Source organism: Elaeis guineensis, chromosome 4, assembly GCF_000442705.2.
Source record: "Elaeis guineensis isolate ETL-2024a chromosome 4, EG11, whole genome shotgun sequence".
Lineage (NCBI taxonomy): Eukaryota > Viridiplantae > Streptophyta > Magnoliopsida > Arecales > Arecaceae > Elaeis > Elaeis guineensis.
Window position 1 is genome coordinate 2,162,228 of NC_025996.2, and position 17,546 is coordinate 2,179,773.

Consider the following 17,546-nt stretch of genomic DNA (forward strand, 5'->3'; position numbering starts at 1 on the left):
AAGTCTCCTGCATGGTTCCACAAAAATGTTATCACTTGTAACTTAAAAGGATATAATAAAAATAATATGTCCTAGTCTATATATGGCACATGTTGATTATCTTTTATTGGACTACCATGTTAGTACACCAGCACGAGTGGAAGAGGGGTCCATCCTAATGATATTCAATAGATATCTCCTAATACAAGTTCTTTATTGAAATAGAACTGTTACGGACAAAGATTCGAACCATCACGTGAGGTATTGTCCATTTTGAACTATGGGCCTCACAATTTTGTCCTGTAAAAGGTGCCTCACGTGAAAAAAAAATTTTTCTTCCTCATAAGCGCGAGTCTCCTTGACTCACAATCGATGTGGAACTATTGGTGCCTTCAACATTATTAGACGCGCCTCACGTGGAAAGAATTTTTTTCTCTTTATAAGCGCAAATCTCATTATTAGAAGCGCCTCACGTGGAAAGGATTTTTTCCTCTTTATAAGCGCAAATCTCCTTAACTCACAATCGATGTGGAACTATTGATGCCTTCCACAACAGAGCCCCTCAGTTAAGGGAGACTTCCCTCTGCCCCAAAGAATTAAAGCGAACCTTGATCCCTTCTTGACGCACCCCTCAGTCAAGGGAGACTCCCCTCAGCCCCAAAGAATCAAGGCGGACCTTGATCCCTTCTTGACGCGCCGTTGTTACGGACAAGGGCTCGCTCGTCACGTGAGGTATTGTCCGCTCTAATCCATGGGCCTCACAATTTTGCTCTTTAAAATGTGCCTCACGTGGAAAAGATTTTTTTCTCCTTATAAGCATAAGTCCTCCTTGACTCACAATCGATGTGGGACTATTGGTGCCATTTACATTATTAGAACCATAATAAGAATAAATAATAAAATATAGTGAAGCAGCTAGATCGAAGATGGAAGAAACAAGAACAAAATAAAAAAGAAATGAGAAGAGATTATTTTCCCACTCACTTTTGACCAAAACCAAGAACATGCAAGCATGCCCTTTTCTAATGAGATGGCATTTTTGTACACTCAAATACGAATCACTTTTATTCTTTTATTTCTAACCCAAATCAAAACCAAGAACGTTAAACTTCTCAATTTCTTGATGATGGGCTGCTGGTTCCTGGCACCACCCAACTTTATAAGTTAGGCACATATTTCTGTGTCTTTTTTGATGGTGACACATATTTCTGTGTCATGCGTGGTAGAGCTCATTTTTTATGGTTAATCCGTTACAGGTCCAACCCAGAGCTCAAAAAAAAACCCCTCCTCCTCCTCCTTTTTCTTCTTTTTAAGGAACCTAGCCGAAAAATTAGCATCGGGATTCCTTAAGGAGCCAGCCCGACACAGTAACTACATGATCTGCGACGAGAAGGGTCCGCATTTCTATCCTGAAACTTAGTAACCAACCGCATGGTTTCACCAAAAGTTATTGCCCATATTACATAAGGTTCTTATAGATATAATTTGGTGGAGTTGAAGTGACTTCATAACTTTAACATTGATGCATTAACACAGGCATAAAAATCTGGTTGCTTAGCTTTGTTTACGAGGTTAATTTAAATCTAAATCTAAATTAATCTGTCAATTTAGATTAACGTTGTAGCTAATCAAAATCTTAATCTTCATCTGGCTGGTAGATGTAGGCAAAGATTTTATAGCCTAATTCAAATAGGTTTGTGCTAATAGGTTGCCAAAGTTGACGGGGGCAAAGGTTATCAAATCCTTTGGAGTCTGTTGTGGGAGATGTTGAAGCAAGTAGCTATTGTGGAGTAATGAATTCCTTAAGAATGGGTCAAGATTACTTGAGGTTTCAAGATCAATGAAGTGCTATGCATCAGGATATCAAGTATTTGGAGGTGCTTGGTCCCAGAATCGGAATCGGAAAAAATTAGAATGAGAATTGAAACGACGAAAATCCCCAAAGTATTTGATTTACGATCGAAATCAGAATCAAAATTAGAATCGAAATGAAAATTTGAATCTATAGGAAAAAGTGGGGATTCAATTTTAGATAGGCTGAATCATTTTCATTTCATTCCGAAATTGGAATCGAAATAAAACTCTCCCAATCAAGCGGCTGGAATGGGATTCATCTATTCCGATTTCCATACCAAACCTTCATTTTCTCCAACCAAGCACCCCTTCATGGGTTTAACATGAGAGCATCATGATGGATTAACATAAAACAATTACAATTATGAATGAAAAGTCCTGAAAATCTGAGCTCAAGTGTAGAATTAAAAATTTTGGTAGATTAGATAAAGATGCGTGGGCATATGAAGATGGTCTCCAGGAGACGTGGCCACATTAGGGATTCAAATTACAAGGATGAGAAATTTTTTATGCATCTCGGGCCGCATAGAAAATTCGATATAGAGTGCACCGTCTTATCTAATTAGTCCACGTATTCACTATTTTCTAACATGCATTTAATTTTTACAGTTTTATTTTTTCATTTGAAATTTTAAATGACGAAAATATCTCTACTTTTTAAAAAAATTATGACATATTATACCCATATTATGACATCCTGCATGCAGAAAATCATAATTTGACGCAGGATATTATAAACTGCAGGCATTTAATATACGTTAAAAAGTGATTGGACAAAAATATTTTTTTCATATTATGACATCCTGCATGTAGAAAGTCATATGACGTAGGATGTCATAATATGCCATGGGATATCATAACTTTTTCCAAAGAGAAAGGATATTTTCATCATTCAAAATTTTAAACAAAAAAATAGAACTGCAGCCATTAAATGTGCATTGAAAAATAGTAGCTACGTAGATCAATTGGACTAGACAATGCACTCCACATTGGATTTTCTACATCATCTGCGGTGCATAAAAAATTTCCCACTTACAAGGATTTAATTGTTGGGCCCTAGCTAAACTATGTTGCACCCAGTTTCTAGCTTTATCGACCTCTAGGCCTCGGCCCATTTCGAGTAGAGCCCACCTAGGCAGCAGCTAACAGAAAGCGAACCAAGTCATTCGGCCAAATTGGACCAACATGGACTTGACAAAAATTATGTATGGATAGCTTCATACAATCTCTGATACCTATATACTGTTTTAGTTTTTGTTCATCAAAGTTTGTGACTAAAATATTCTTAGTTCCCCTCTTCAAGGGAGAAATAAGATCAAGAAGATCTACTTGAGTTTTTTTTTTTCTCTGACATCCAAGGTAATTTTATAATTTTTTTTTTCAAAAAATCCTATCCATGTCCCTAAAAAATTGGGTTCTTTAGAAGATTAAAAAAAAAACTCTCTATCTAATCTAAAGATTTTATAAATCTTATCATGTTAGGATTTGACGCCTCAAGATTCAGTCCACATTGAGCCCACAGTGAGGTTCGCGGCGAAAAACGGAGTCCAACGAGACCAAGATCATCTGAAACGGAGCTCGGATGGAGGAGATACGAGCTTTTGAAGTCGGCACGACATTCGAGGCGGCAGAGGACCGGCGGCGAGCGGCAGCGGCGCGGCCGCAGGCGGCGGCGGTGCGCGGGACGCGCGACCCAGGCCCGCGGCTGAGGCGGGCGGCCCAGGCGGGCGTGCGGCCCAACCTGGCGCGCGGCCCAAGCGCGCGCAGGCCCACGCATGGGAGCGGGCCGGCCCAGGCGGCCTGCTGGCCCCTTAGCTCCGGTCCACCGTGGACCAGGCGGTCCACGGCGGGGCCTGTGGACCGCATGGGCGTTTCCCATACATTTCTCGCGGTCCACGATACTATTCCATGGATCGGAGTGTGATCGGAGGGCTCAGGTGATTTTCCGGTAACGATCCGATGGTTCAGGAGGTTGATTTGGCTTGTTTAGGACTCTTAAACCAAATCTAATTAGGTTTAAACCCTGTTTAACCCTTTAAAAGGGCCCTGTGACGAACAGTGAAGCAAGTGGTTCGGATTTGCGCCTTACGAAGCCCGTACGAACCGAGAAGAGAGAGAGAGACGGAAGCGCTGAGAGAGAAGGAGTAGGAGGCTCCTGGACAGCGGTCGCCAGGCACTTCAGGGGTTCAGGGGGGGTCTTCAAGAGAGAGAGCTTTTGTGAGGAGAACTTCAGGTCAGAGAGAATTGGATGTATAAGGGTTGAGGGTGAAGTCTCCTCTTGTAAAATTTCTTTTTCATAGTGAAGTTTGCATGCCCCGTGGAGGCGAGCCTTTTTGTGGCTGATCCACGTATTTTTGATTGTTTTTTTCTTTTTATTTTGTTTCTTCTTTCTTCCTGCTGCATCGCGTGGTATTGAAAGGATCTTGGGAGGTGGTGTCCTGGCCAGACATCCACCCAACAAGTGGTATCAGAGCAAGGCGGTACATGAACGCAGATTGCAGCGGTGGTGAGCAAGACTGAAGATGGAGAAAATAGGAACAATCAAGATGGAGATCAACAAGTTCGATGGTAAGAGCAATTTCTCCTTGTGGCAGGTAAGGATGAAGGACGTGCTCATCCAACAGGGGTTGATCGATGCTCTCTTGTGCGATGAGAAGCCGACCACCATGAAGGTGCAGGATTGGAAACGGCTACAGATGCAGGTGGTGAGTACCATCCGCATGTACCTGGCGGATGAGGTGGTGATCCATATGCTGAGCGAGACTTCTCCGACGGTGCTGTGGTCGAAGCTCGAGGAGTTGTACATGACGAAGTCTCTCACCAACACTCTTTTCCTTTGGAGGCAGTTTTACCAACTGCGGATGATTGAGGGATAGAGCGTGCAGGAGCATCTCAGCCATTTCCAGAAGATCCTCACCGACCTTCTCAGCATTGGCGAGAACATTGAGGAGAAGACCAGAGCGCTGGTTTTGCTGGCATCGTTTCTCCCTTCGTACGAGTCCTTGGTGACTGCTCTTCTAGTGGGGAAGAGCACTATCAAGATGGACGAGGTCACCGCGGCGATACTCCAGAACGAGGTTCTTAGGAAGGAGAACCCAGCTTCGAGCTCAGGTGGCGGTAGCTCAGCTTTGGTGGCTTCTGGAGGAGCAGGAGGCGGTAGACGGAGCGACAGAAGATCGCAACGAGGGCGGTCCAAGTCCAGGAGGGACTTGAGCAAAACCAGGTGTTACCGGTGTGAGGAGTTGGGGCATCTAGCCAGAGATTGCCTTGAACTTAAAAATCGGACGGTGGCTGCTGTAGCGACGGCCGGCAGTGATTTAGATGGAGATGTCTTTGAGATATCTGACGAGGTATCTACTTCTTCCCAGCAGTGGATATTAGATTCTGCATGCCCCTATCATGTGTGTTGCAAAGAGGAGCAGTTTGACTCCCTGGAGAACAGTGAGGGCACTGTATATCTACCGGATGGATCGAGCTGTGCGATCAGAGGCATTGGGACGGTCAGCTGGAGGACACATGACGATGCAGTGAGGAGATTGGGGGAGGTCCGATACATACCTGATTTCAGACGAAATTTTATCTCACTTAGCAGACTGGATTCGAGAGACTACAGGACGGTAGCTGGTGGAGGAATCCTGAGGGTGCTACGCGGCGATAGGATTGTGCTGGAGGAGAAGAAGGGGAGCAGAGGATATTATTACCTGGCGGAGAGCCCAGTGCAAGGAGGAGCTTCGGGAGCTAGGTGGAGCCCAGAGCGAGGTGGAGCTCCAGGAGGCGGATCGGGCACGAGACAGGAGACTCGGGAGGACGAGAGGCAATGTCGCAAGGTGAGATTCCTATTGCCGCAAGATGATGCCCCGAGCAGGTCTCAGGTCAGGAGGAGCACAGCATACGCGGAGATGGGATCGAGCAGCCTGGCTCGACTCCCATGTTTGCCCATCCATGATCAGCAGACGATTGCCCCAGGGCATGGGGGCGAGGAGATCCAGAAGCTCTCGGAGTTTGGAGGAGGCCGAATATCGAGTCGAGGTGAAGATTGTTAGGATTTGATGCCTCGAGATTCAGCCCACATTGAGCCTACAGTGAGGTTCGCGGCAAAAAATGGAGTCCAACGAGACCAAGATCACCTGAAATGGAGCTCGGATGGAGGGATACGAGCTTTTGAAGTCGGCACGATATTCGAGGCGGCAGAGGACCACCGGCGACCGGCGGCAGCAGCGCGGCCGCAGGCGGCGGCGGCGGCGCGCGGGACGCGCAACCCAGGCCCGCGGCCAAGCGGGCGGGCGCGCGGCCCAGGCGTGCGCAGGTCCGCGCACGGGAGCGGGCCAGCCCAGGCGGCCTTCTGGCCCCTTTGCCCCGGTCCACCGTGGACCGGGCGGTCCACGGTGGGGCCTGTGGACCGCGTGGGCGTTTCCCACGCATTTCTCGCGGTCCACGACACTATTCCGTGGACCAAAGCGCGATCGGAGGGCCCAGGTGATTTCCGATGATGATCCGACGGTTCAGGAGGTTGATTTGGCTTGTTTAGGACTCTTAAACCTAATCTAATTAGGTTTAAACCCTGTTTAACCCTTTAAAGGGCCCTGTGACGAACAGTGAAGCAAGTGATTCGGATTTGCGCCTTACAAAGCCCGTACGAACCCGAGAAGAGGGAGAGAGGCGGAAGCGCTGAGAGAGAAGGAGCAGGAGGCTCTTGGACAGCGGTCGCCAGGCACTTCAGGGGTTCAGGGGGGATCTTCAAGAGAGAGAGCATTTGTGAGGGAAACTTCAGGTGAGAGTGAATTGGGTGTACAAGGGTTGAGGGTGAGGTCTCCTCTTGTAAAATTTCTTTTTCATAGTGAAGTTTGCATGCTCCGTGGAGGCGGCCCTTTTGTGACTGATCCACGTATTTTTGATTATTTTTTTCCTTTTTTTTGTTTCTTCTTTCTTCCTGCTGCATCGCGTGGTACTGAAAGGATCTTGGGAGGTGGTGTCCTGACCAGACATCCACCCAACATATCACAAATTTTATAATTTTTAATTAACATATTTTTTTTAATATGCAGTGAATGTTTTCCTTGCTAGAATATACAACACATATTTTACTGACAAAAAAAAAAAATGAACTACACATCTTCAGTTTTGGTTTAGGGAGTGGATGAGTTAGATTTGGATATAATATCAGGCCTAAAAGCAATTTAAATCAAGTTGTAGTTTATATTTGAGTAGCCTGACTCAACCTATTTGGACTCCACTATTTTAATATTTTCTCAATGTTTGGAATCTGAGGGATAGAGATTGTGTCATTCGTACCAAAGGATTCACCTTCCTTCGCATGAATCCATCTTTGGATCATACAGATGGATGGATGATAAATTTTTTCATGTTGAGGAGAAAGGAGATAGAAAAGCCACCCAAACTTTATTATTAATGTAGAAAGCTAGAAGTTACGTGAGTGTGGAATAAAGAAGCAACCATCTCCCGTGAAGAAGAATGTGAATCCTTCTTTTGCGCAAAAGATACAACACTTGTCCCTCCTGGAGATCATCATGACTATATATATGTGAAAGAATGTGAATCCTTTGACTATATATATGATTTTCTTTTAAATAATTTTTTTCCTTTCATTAGTAACACTCTTAATTGGTCGATTCTATGGATAATTCATCTTTCCGTCTTTTGGAAGAGTTCTCCCTTTCAAAAGCAGAAGAAATTTCTTGTTTTACTGGCTACAAAATTCCAAGCTTTACCTACTCTTGATCTTTAGGTCAGATGTAGCTCTCATAGGAACCATCTATGAAAGTTCGATATGTACACTAGAAGTCGGTCTCCATATGGTACATTTACTTTCCCCGCAAGGGCTAACATGTTTGACAATCATATTCATACAGAAGGCAACAAGTCCAGGGTCCTCAAGTCATCTATCATCTTTCCGATCATCCAGAAGAAAAAGATAGATAGAGAGAGAGAGATTTGAAATGTCGATAGCAAGAGATCCAGACTCTTCACATGAAGAACTTGAAAAGTTGATAATTTGAGAAAGAAAACTCCATGTTTGAGAGAGAAAAACGCGTGTGGTTGCGATCCCTATTATGGTAACAATTAGATCGATCAACAACTGTTTTGGCTTTTATCTAACGTATTTCTCTTTTTTTTTTTCCCTTTTGAAGAAAAACAAATGAACCAAGAGTGACGAATCGAGCAACTTGTCAGTCTTGTCCAGATTCCCACAACATGACATATGACATTTTGATGTGCCGAGAAAGTAACCTTAGTTGAGATTTACATCCCTTCTACAAGAATGGTTCTGCCATCTAGCTTCATACCAGAACTCATTGGCGGATAGAGGTGCGCAGGCTTTTAAAGTTTGCTGTGTACGTATACTGTAAAGCTTCTATAACATAATTGCAAAGAATTCACATCAGAATTTTGTTATTTGAAATGATACAGAGCTAACATGGCATAGAGGTTGGAAGAGTGGTGGAGTCCAAAGCCCCTTTGCCTCGACGACAACGTATGTCCAACATGATATTTACACAAAATCAAAGAATCTGGATAACATTTTCAGATAAATCTTTTAGAGAGAGATCCTACATTATTATAAATGACATTAGAGTCATGAATTCGGTCTATTACCCATGTGGACCACAATATTTTTATTAGATTTATAGTATTTATAAATAGAATTGGACTCTTAGCTTGGTATGTATTTATACAAGGCTACTTAGTTTAACTTCTTAATTACTATTTAATTAATTTATATAGCAGATATAAAATTAATATGAAATGCGAAAATTCTTCATCTAAAACTTATATGCACAAAAAAAGTTGATGCATGTTTGGACAAAAGTGTTATCACTTATAACTTTTTAAAAAATAATATATCCTAGTCTACATATAATACATCTCGATGGTCTTTTACCGGACTACCATGCCAGTACATTAGCAAGAGTGCAAGAGGGACCTGTCATAATGATATTCAATAGATATCTACTAATGCCAAGTTCTTTGGAATGGAACAAATAATATAATGGTGAAGTAGTTTGAAGATGGAAGAAACAAGATCAAAATAAAAAAAAAAATGGGAAGATATTATTTCTGTGAGGCCCGGCCTAAGCAACGAATCCAAAGCCCAAAACAAAAAAAAAAAAAGAAGGAAAATAGAGGAGAAGAACTCCCGAAGGGAGTCTTCTTCCTCCGTTCACCAGCTCCTAATCGGAATCGGAAACAAGTTTCCTCCGGCTCTATTTAAGGAGGAGAACCCTCTCTCTCCTCTCATCGAGAAATCCCGGGGCAAAACGGCGGCAATCGCCGGAAATTCCTCACGGAGACCCGTCACTGTGCCGTCCAATTTCTCGCCGGAAAAGCTTCGCTGGCGATGGAGGTAAGCCTCCTCCTCTTCCTCTCTTCTCCCCCGTCCTTCCCGTGCCGATGTGCACGCTCGCCGGCGACTGGAGTCGTCGGATTTTGTTGCGGAAGAATTTTCTTTTTTTGCCATTTTGCCGTCGCCGGTGGTCACCGCCGACCACCGGTTTGACCCTCTTCTTATCGGCGAGTCACCCCCTCCTGCCGACGGCCGCCCCACACCGGCTGCACCGTCGGCCGGCCAGCCAACGAGAGGACCTCAAGGTCCCCTGTTTCAGCCCAAAAGAAACCCATGGGAAAGAAGAAAAGAAGAAGAAGAAGAAGAAGAAGGAAAAGAAAAAGAAAAGAAAAGAAGAAGAAGGAAAAGAAAAGAAAAGAAAAGAAAAAGAAGAAAAAGAAAAGAAAAAGGAAAAGGAAAAGAAAAAAAAAGAGAAAGAAGAAAAATAAAATAATAATAATATAATAATATAATAAATAGAATTTTCTCTCCTCTCTCTTCCATGAAGAAAAAGAAAAGAAAAAAAAAAGAAAAGAAAAGAAGAAGAAATAAAAATAAAAATAAATTAATAAATAATGATATAAATAATAAAATGTGAGAAAGAGAGTTTCTTTCTCTTCCCTCTCTCTCTTCAGCTTGAATTAGTATTTTCTCTCTCTAGAATTGAACTTTCTCTCTCTGATTTTCTCTCTCTACTTGATTTTATAAAATCGATGAAGAAACCTCGATCCTATCACTTCGAATCCAATTTTATCTGATAGTCAAACTTTGGATCGTTTAGGTCCTAATTAGATTTTGATTAGATGAAATTAGATGATCGGACCCAATCTAAACCGTTGAAATATGGTATTCGTATTCTTTCTAATTATTGAAATTGATTTTGTATAGGATTGTGGATGTTTGATCATGGGATATCACGATATGATCTACGAACAGAATTTTGGAAGAAAATTTATAGAATTATGTGGATTTATTAGAATGCGTTTGAGGTAAGTAATGTTTCACTTTTTCTAGATTTATCGGCAAATTATAATATATTTTTCTGACATGATTTGTGAAACGATGCATGAATTGGATGAATGGTATTTTGTTATAAAAATATTTTATTTGAAATGTTATGATGAAGCATGATTGAACATATTGATTTCATGATGCATTATATTAATTGATTTCGATACTACATGTTTATATGTCTTATTATCGAAATTAGAATATGAAAGCATGATTTATGAAGAATTATGATATAAGAAACATTATGAATTGACAACCTGACTATGTAAAGGACCCTGCCAATGGGGGCATATACGTTGGTAATTGATTGTCCTGAGGGTTTATGTCGCCAGCGAGACCAGCGACATGTCGCTAGAGAGACCAGCGACAAACCGCCAGAGAGACCAGCGGTTCTGAAGGACTTTGCTGCCAGATAATTCACAGCTTACCGCAAGCAGATACGCGGTATTATGACCCTACCACAGGAAAAATGTGGTCATAGCTCATGGTTGACGAAAAGAATTGAAGAACAAAAGAAATTGAAATCTTGAAAGAAACTTGAATTTTCGAAAAAGAAATGAATTTGGCATAAATTATATTGCATAATTGAAATTGATTTCGAATTGATGAACTATATATATGCTTATTTTCTATAAATGATTATTTATTTAAATGTCTGATGAAATCTGTTGAAAAGTGATCATTGCTTACTGGGCTGTCTAGCTCATTACCTCTTATTTTACTATTTTTACAGATGTTGAGGAATTAAGATGATACAAGATATGAATGGAAGAGTGATCAGAAGCAGAATCTCTAGACTTTTATTTTCAGTTGAAAATCTTATTGCATTTGATGTAAGGACTATGAATCATTGTTGAATTTATTGAGACATTAAAGAAAAAATTTAGGTCGTTATATTTTGGATTTAAATTATTGTCTAACTATTCCGCTGTTGTTTTAAGATAGCATGATAAGATGCCTTGCATGCTTATAGGAAGAGTTTTCTATGAGTATGCGGCGGTTGTCATGATTCTCGATTTACAATCTCGGATCGGGGGCGTGACAATTTCTCTCTTAACTCTTGCTGTACAAAGTCACTTTTGAACAAAACCAGGAACATGCAAGCATACCCTTTTCTAACGAGAGGGCTTTTTTGTACAGCCAAATACGAATCACCTTGCGTAAGTTCTAGTCAAAACCAAGAACGTGAAACTCTCTATTTTTTGATGATTGGCTGGTGGTTCTTGGCACCACACGGCTTTAGTAGAGCCCAATTTCATGGTTAATCCAGAAGTACAAGTCCAACCTAGTCCCACTTGTGGGCTTAACCTTTTTCCTTTTTTAAGGAACTTAACCGATAACTGTGCATCGGGAGTCCTCAACGATCCAGCCGCGACCCAGTTACTATATGACCGCATCTCTGCAAGGACATGGGTCGGCATTTATTCTGAAACCTAGTAACTAACCGCATGGTTTCCCAAGAAGGCATTGTCCGTTACATAAGGTTCACAGAGATATAATTTGGTGGACTTGAACTGCATAACTTCAACATTGACGCATTAACACAGGCATCAAACTCTAGTAATTTGACTCTATTTTTGTTTTCAAATTAATCCTATCCATCTCCTATCCATGTCCCGAAATAATTGGGTCCTTTTGAATTTTTTTTTTAAAAAAAAACAATATTTTTATCTAATCTATGGATTTTATAAATCTTATTTCAAGTTCTATAATTTTTCATTAACTCATTTTTGAATGTGCTGTGCACGTTTTCCCGGCTAGTAATTATATACAACACATATCTGTTACCAAAAAAAAAAAGAAAAAAATACACGACACATCTTCAATTTTGGTTCACTGAGTGAATAGTCAGATTTGAATGAGTCAGACCTAAAAGCAATTTAAATCAAGTTGTAGTTTACATATGAGTAGCCCAACTCAACTTCCAATCGTTCGAGCTCTGGAGAAGGTTTTGATGTCAAAATTTTTAAAACCTGATTATCTTAGATATCATAGTGGATGACCCATCGCTAGTTAAACTTAGATCTTAGTATTATCTCAGCCAAGATGGCAGGCTAATGAAAAATAGAGGCAAAATTACGCAATATCCTAAAATGTCAATTAATACCTGGAAATAGAGATACCGAAATACAAGCAAATAAAGCAAAACTTGGATCAAGTGCATGCTGATTTTAGAAAGAGTTTCTTTAAATTAATCCTTGATTTTTTTTTTTTTTGTTAATTTTTGATAGCAAACGAATAAAGGATTCCCGCATCATGCAAACCGCAACACCATGCAAACCGAAACGGTCCACAAGGCATGGGTAGACCCGTGATCGAGTTAATGCGTCTTGGAAACGCAATCACGTGAAAATGTTTAGTTAACCATCGACCAAGGACGCTTGACAGACTAGCTCGCGGACTTAGTCGCCGTGGAAAATTAAATGGAATGGGTCGCGGAGTTGAATATTCTTCACTTGGAGAAATTATTTTCTATAGTAGGTGCACCATATAGGCAATCACAGCCACTGGTTTCGCTAACAAACACATGTATAGGAAAAAAAAAAATCCAAAATACAAATAAAATAAAATTCTACTTGGCCATAACTCAAGGGAGGATTATTAGCAAATATGGGATGGTTGTGATTGATAGAGGCACTTGTGAAATTCTAATTCATGTCTCGATCTCACCGTCGACTACACTGAGATGATAATATATGCGATCACCTAAATCATTTCCCAGTTGAATAAGCCAACCCTGGTGACTTGAAAAAATACCCAGCACGAGCCTTCGGTTGTAGGTGTGATCCACGTCCCACTCGATCTCCTCCACATGTTTAGTGGCGCGCCAAGGCATATATGCTAATTCTAGTTATTGGGAGGACGAGGAAGCATATTGATGTATAGATTGAATAACGGAGGCAACAGAGTGAGATATATGGGAGAGGCCAGGACAGGGGTGCGAGGAGCAAAGCCATTCATGGGCGCATTGATGCTGCTGTGCCACTTTCTCTTGACGGTACTGCTCGTTGCCGTGACGGCGTCGGCATCGGCATCGGCATCGGCATCGGCATCAGTCAACACACTTCCTGGCTGCCCAGAGACATGCGGTAACGTTAGCATCCCCTACCCATTCGGCATCGGCTCGGACTGCTCCTTTCCAGCTCCCGGTTTCGCACTTAGCTGCAACGACACTGGCAATGGCGTCCACAAACCTTTCCTCACCAACGTCGAGTTCTTCAACATATCCTTGCTACCAGCCCAGGCTCGCATCTACAATCAGATTTCCTGGCAATGCTACAACGCCACGGACGCCGAGGTGTCGTACAGCACATGGTATCTACAATTCATCGGCGAGCCATACCGGTTCTCCGACGCCGATAACAAGTTCACAGTTGTCGGCTGCGACACCCTCGCGTACATCCGCGGGCAGAATCAGAGAGAAATCAGCTACACGAGCGGATGCGTATCGGTCTGCCACAGCAGTGAGAGCCTGACAAACGGGGCTTGCTCCGGCATCGGCTGCTGCCAGACCTCCATCCCCAAGGGAATCAACTTTTATAATGTCACCTTCGATGGCAACTTCAACAACTCCCAGGTGTGGAATTTCAATCCCTGCAGCTTCGCCGTTCTGGCGGAAGTCGACTGGCTCAACTTCAGCACGGCTTACATTACCACTCGTGAGCTGAATGAGACGAATGGGGGGCGGGCGCCCGTGGTGCTGGACTGGGCCATCGGCAACCAGACGTGCGAGGTCGCACAGCGTAACACAACCTCCTATGCGTGCCTCGGCAAGCACAGTAATTGTTCTGACTCCACCAATGGCCCAGGATATCTTTGCAGCTGCTCCAGTGGGTACCAAGGCAACCCCTATCTTCCCAATGGATGCCAAGGTCCATCTACAATTACATTCTCTCTCTGGGTGTGTGTGTGTGTGTGTGTGTGTCTTTCCCTCTCTGTTTCTGGTGCTGACCTTTCTATTTGTTGAATTGGGATGGCAGATATTAATGAATGCGATCTCAAAGAGAAATATCCATGCAATGGGATTTGCACCAACACAGACGGGGGATATAAGTGTACATGCCCAAGAGGCACGAAGGGCGACCCGAAAAATGGAACCTGCAATTCCGACCACAGCAATCTTTCCACGTCAATGAAATTGGTTATAGGTAATCCCTCCCTATTTAGCAATAAATTCGGTTTCCACCACTTCTATCGAGTTTCATTACACGTGCATCGAGCACAAACTTCAATTGTGCAAAGCATAGAACTAGGCTGCTTAAAAGTTTCAATCACCGTTTAGTATGGAAAAGAAATAAATATGAGGGAAAACCTCGATCCTCCTTACTCCAAGTCACTAATGATTAAATTCTCTGTCTATTTTACAATCTTCAGGCATTGTCACCACCACCAGCTTTGCCCTTCTACTATTACTATGCATTGTCGTTTCCATGGTACGTGAAAGAAGAAAACTTATCAGGATCAAGGAGGAATACTTTCGGCGACATGGAGGACGGTTGTTACTTGAAGAGATGAAGTCGAAGCAAGGTCTTGCATTTAAGGTATTCACGAAAGAAGAGCTAGAGCAGGCAACAAACAACTTTGACAGGAACCGAATTCTTGGAGGTGGAGGCCATGGAACTGTCTACAAGGGAATACTCGATGACAATCATGCAGTTGCCATAAAAAAATCAAAATTAATTGATGACCACCAGAAGAAGGAATTTGGGAAGGAGATGGTTATTCTTTCCCAGATCAACCATAGGAATGTGGTGAAGCTCTTGGGATGTTGTCTGGAGGTGGAAGTCCCGATGTTGGTTTATGAATTTGTCTCCAACGGAACCTTATTCCAATTAATCCATGACAGGAAGAGGACATCCCACATTTCATTGGATACCCGTTTGGAGATTGCTTTACAGTCCGCAGAAGCCCTGGCATATCTACATTCATCAGCTTCACCCCCAATCCTTCATGGAGATGTCAAGTCTTCGAACATACTTTTAGATGACAACTACAATGCAAAGGTGTCGGATTTTGGAGCTTCCATGTTCGTGCCAAAGGATGAAACTCAGTTTGCTACACTAGTTCAAGGGACTTGTGGTTACTTGGATCCCGAATACCTACAAACGTGCCAATTAACCGATAAAAGTGATGTTTATAGTTTCGGTGTAGTCCTTTTGGAGCTTCTCACGGGAAGGAAGGCAATTTATTTTGAAGGATCGAATGAAGAAAAGAGCCTCTCATCAAGCTTTTTATCCGCCATGAAGGAGGATCGACTTCTACAGCTGTTGGACAGTCACATTAAAAATGAAGAGGATATGGAGTTGATAGGAGAAATTGCTGAGCTAGCAAGACAATGCCTCAATGTTCGGGGTGAAGATAGGCCTTCAATGAAGGAGGTGGCTGATGATCTAGATCGGTTAAGAAAATTCAAACGGCATCCCTTTTTACAACATAATTCTGAAGAGATTGAGAACTTGCTTGGTCAGCCATCAAGCTACACTGAAAATGAAATCTCTGGGTCCTATAGTATCGAAACAAAAGCAGCGCTGGATATAGAATGCGGAAGATGATCTTTTTTTTTTCCTATCTTTTGAAAAAGAGTTGGAGGATGATCATATTGTTGTTTTGCTCCCATGCATTACAACTATAAGTTTCTACCCCCATGCATTAGAACTATGATGCTTGTTTATATGTACTTGTGCGTCTGTGAGATGCAGTATTTTTAGTTTTTGAAATATGACTAAGTTAAATTATATATTTATGGTTTCATCCTCAATGTTGTTGTTGTTGTTTTGTTAATCATCTGAACCAGGCTTTTAGTTGAAGAGAGCATAGCTCCAAGTTCCGTCATCCCATTTGCTTAACAAATAATGGTATCCCCCAGATACAAACTTGAAATATCTGGTGCAGAAACGCTCAACCATGTAAGGGACCAGCGGATGAATAATTTCTTAGAGAAAACTTCTGGAACTTCTATAGGAATACGGGTTGTATCTTTCATGAAGAATTTACATTCCTTCACGCGAATCACAGTTGGATCCTGTAATGGTTGCTTCACGATCTCTATAGGTGGATGAATGATAGGGTTCGGAGTGCTTGGGGATCTGTTCTAAGTGCGAACCAACAGTTGACATGATGGAAAAAAAAGATCAAGTGGTTCAGCGCTGTCACGTTGGATTGTTATTTTTCTTTGGACAGGTAACAACACCAACATCATAATCTATAGTCGATGTGATTTTTAAAGTTCAATTATTTGGCATAACTCCTCCTTGGACAGCTATCATATTGAGGTGTTTCTTAATTTTTGGCATTTTGAGGCATGTGAGCTTCTTTTAAATTTCTTTGGAACTGATTAGTGGTGCATTTTTTTCTCAGTACTGTTTTATGAAGCTGAACGGAAGCTATCAATTCCTGCCTTATTAGGTACTCTAGCCAAGGTGGACTACTGCGCAAATGTGAGCACATTGAATGCAAAACCACCACGTGTGCCCTTAGGAGTTGATGCAAAAAAAAAAAAAAAAAAATCCCACCTCTCCTATCAAGTATTGAATGGAAAAATGTGCCACCTCTTTAATCTCGTAAGTATTATATAAGAAAACCCCTCCATTTGAACTGCACGCCTATTTGGACTTCACTATTTTAATATTTACAACTCGTGCATCCCATCGGTGAGATGTTGAGACTCCGTGGATGCAGTCAACGGTCCACATGGCGTGGGTAGACCGGCGATCGCGCCTTGAAAACGCAATCACGTGTAAACTTTGTATATATATATATATATATAGAGAGAGAGAGAGAGAGAGAGAGAGTAGATTCAAGGTGATCGGCCTCTAAAATTAAAAGTGAACAGCTATCGTTCCATCCATTTCGATTTTAAAAAATATAAAAAATAAATCAATAATACAGATGGAATGAAAATCCATGTGCCATTAATACGGATAGAATACAGCATCAAAAAATGGGATCGAGTTAATGTTTATTTTGAGGTATTTCTAATATATATATATATATATATATATATATAAAAGAATATGAATTTTTTGACTGTGTATATAGGCTTTTTTTTGAGAAAAATTTTTTTCTCTTTTTTTATTTATAATATTTTTAATTAATTGATTCCATGCATACTTCCTCTTTCCATCCTTTCTAGGAAGCCCTTCTTTTCAACGGAACCATCTCGACAAGTTACATATTGAGACTCGAAGATGATCTCAATGTGATATATTTATTTTCTTTCGATGGCCTATTATTTAGAGGATAAAAAGATTATATAAAAATTTCTATATTTTAGATAAATATTTTATGATAATATTTATATAAAAAAATTATTTATTATATATTTTAATCTATTATAAGATTGCTAAGATCTATCTATATT

General features: G+C 41.5%; 1 protein-coding gene across 2 annotated transcripts in view; it reads left to right on the top strand.

Annotated features, from left to right (window-relative positions):
- The window catches only part of LOC105036457 (wall-associated receptor kinase 2-like), a 66,621-nt gene extending 50,696 nt beyond the window's left edge, over positions 1-15,925 (top strand). Inside the window, exons 2-4 of one of the 2 annotated variants that reach the window (XM_073255296.1) lie at positions 13,330-14,058; positions 14,167-14,334; positions 14,561-15,925. In XM_073255296.1, coding sequence (XP_073111397.1) covers positions 13,330-14,058; positions 14,167-14,334; positions 14,561-15,738 — 2,075 coding nt within the window. In that variant the 3' untranslated portion in view covers positions 15,739-15,925. Of the gene's footprint in view, positions 1-13,089; positions 14,059-14,166; positions 14,335-14,560 lie in introns of those variants that run through there. The other variant, XM_019847627.2, reaches the window with a different exon arrangement.
- The last annotated feature ends 1,621 nt before the right edge of the window (positions 15,926-17,546 follow it).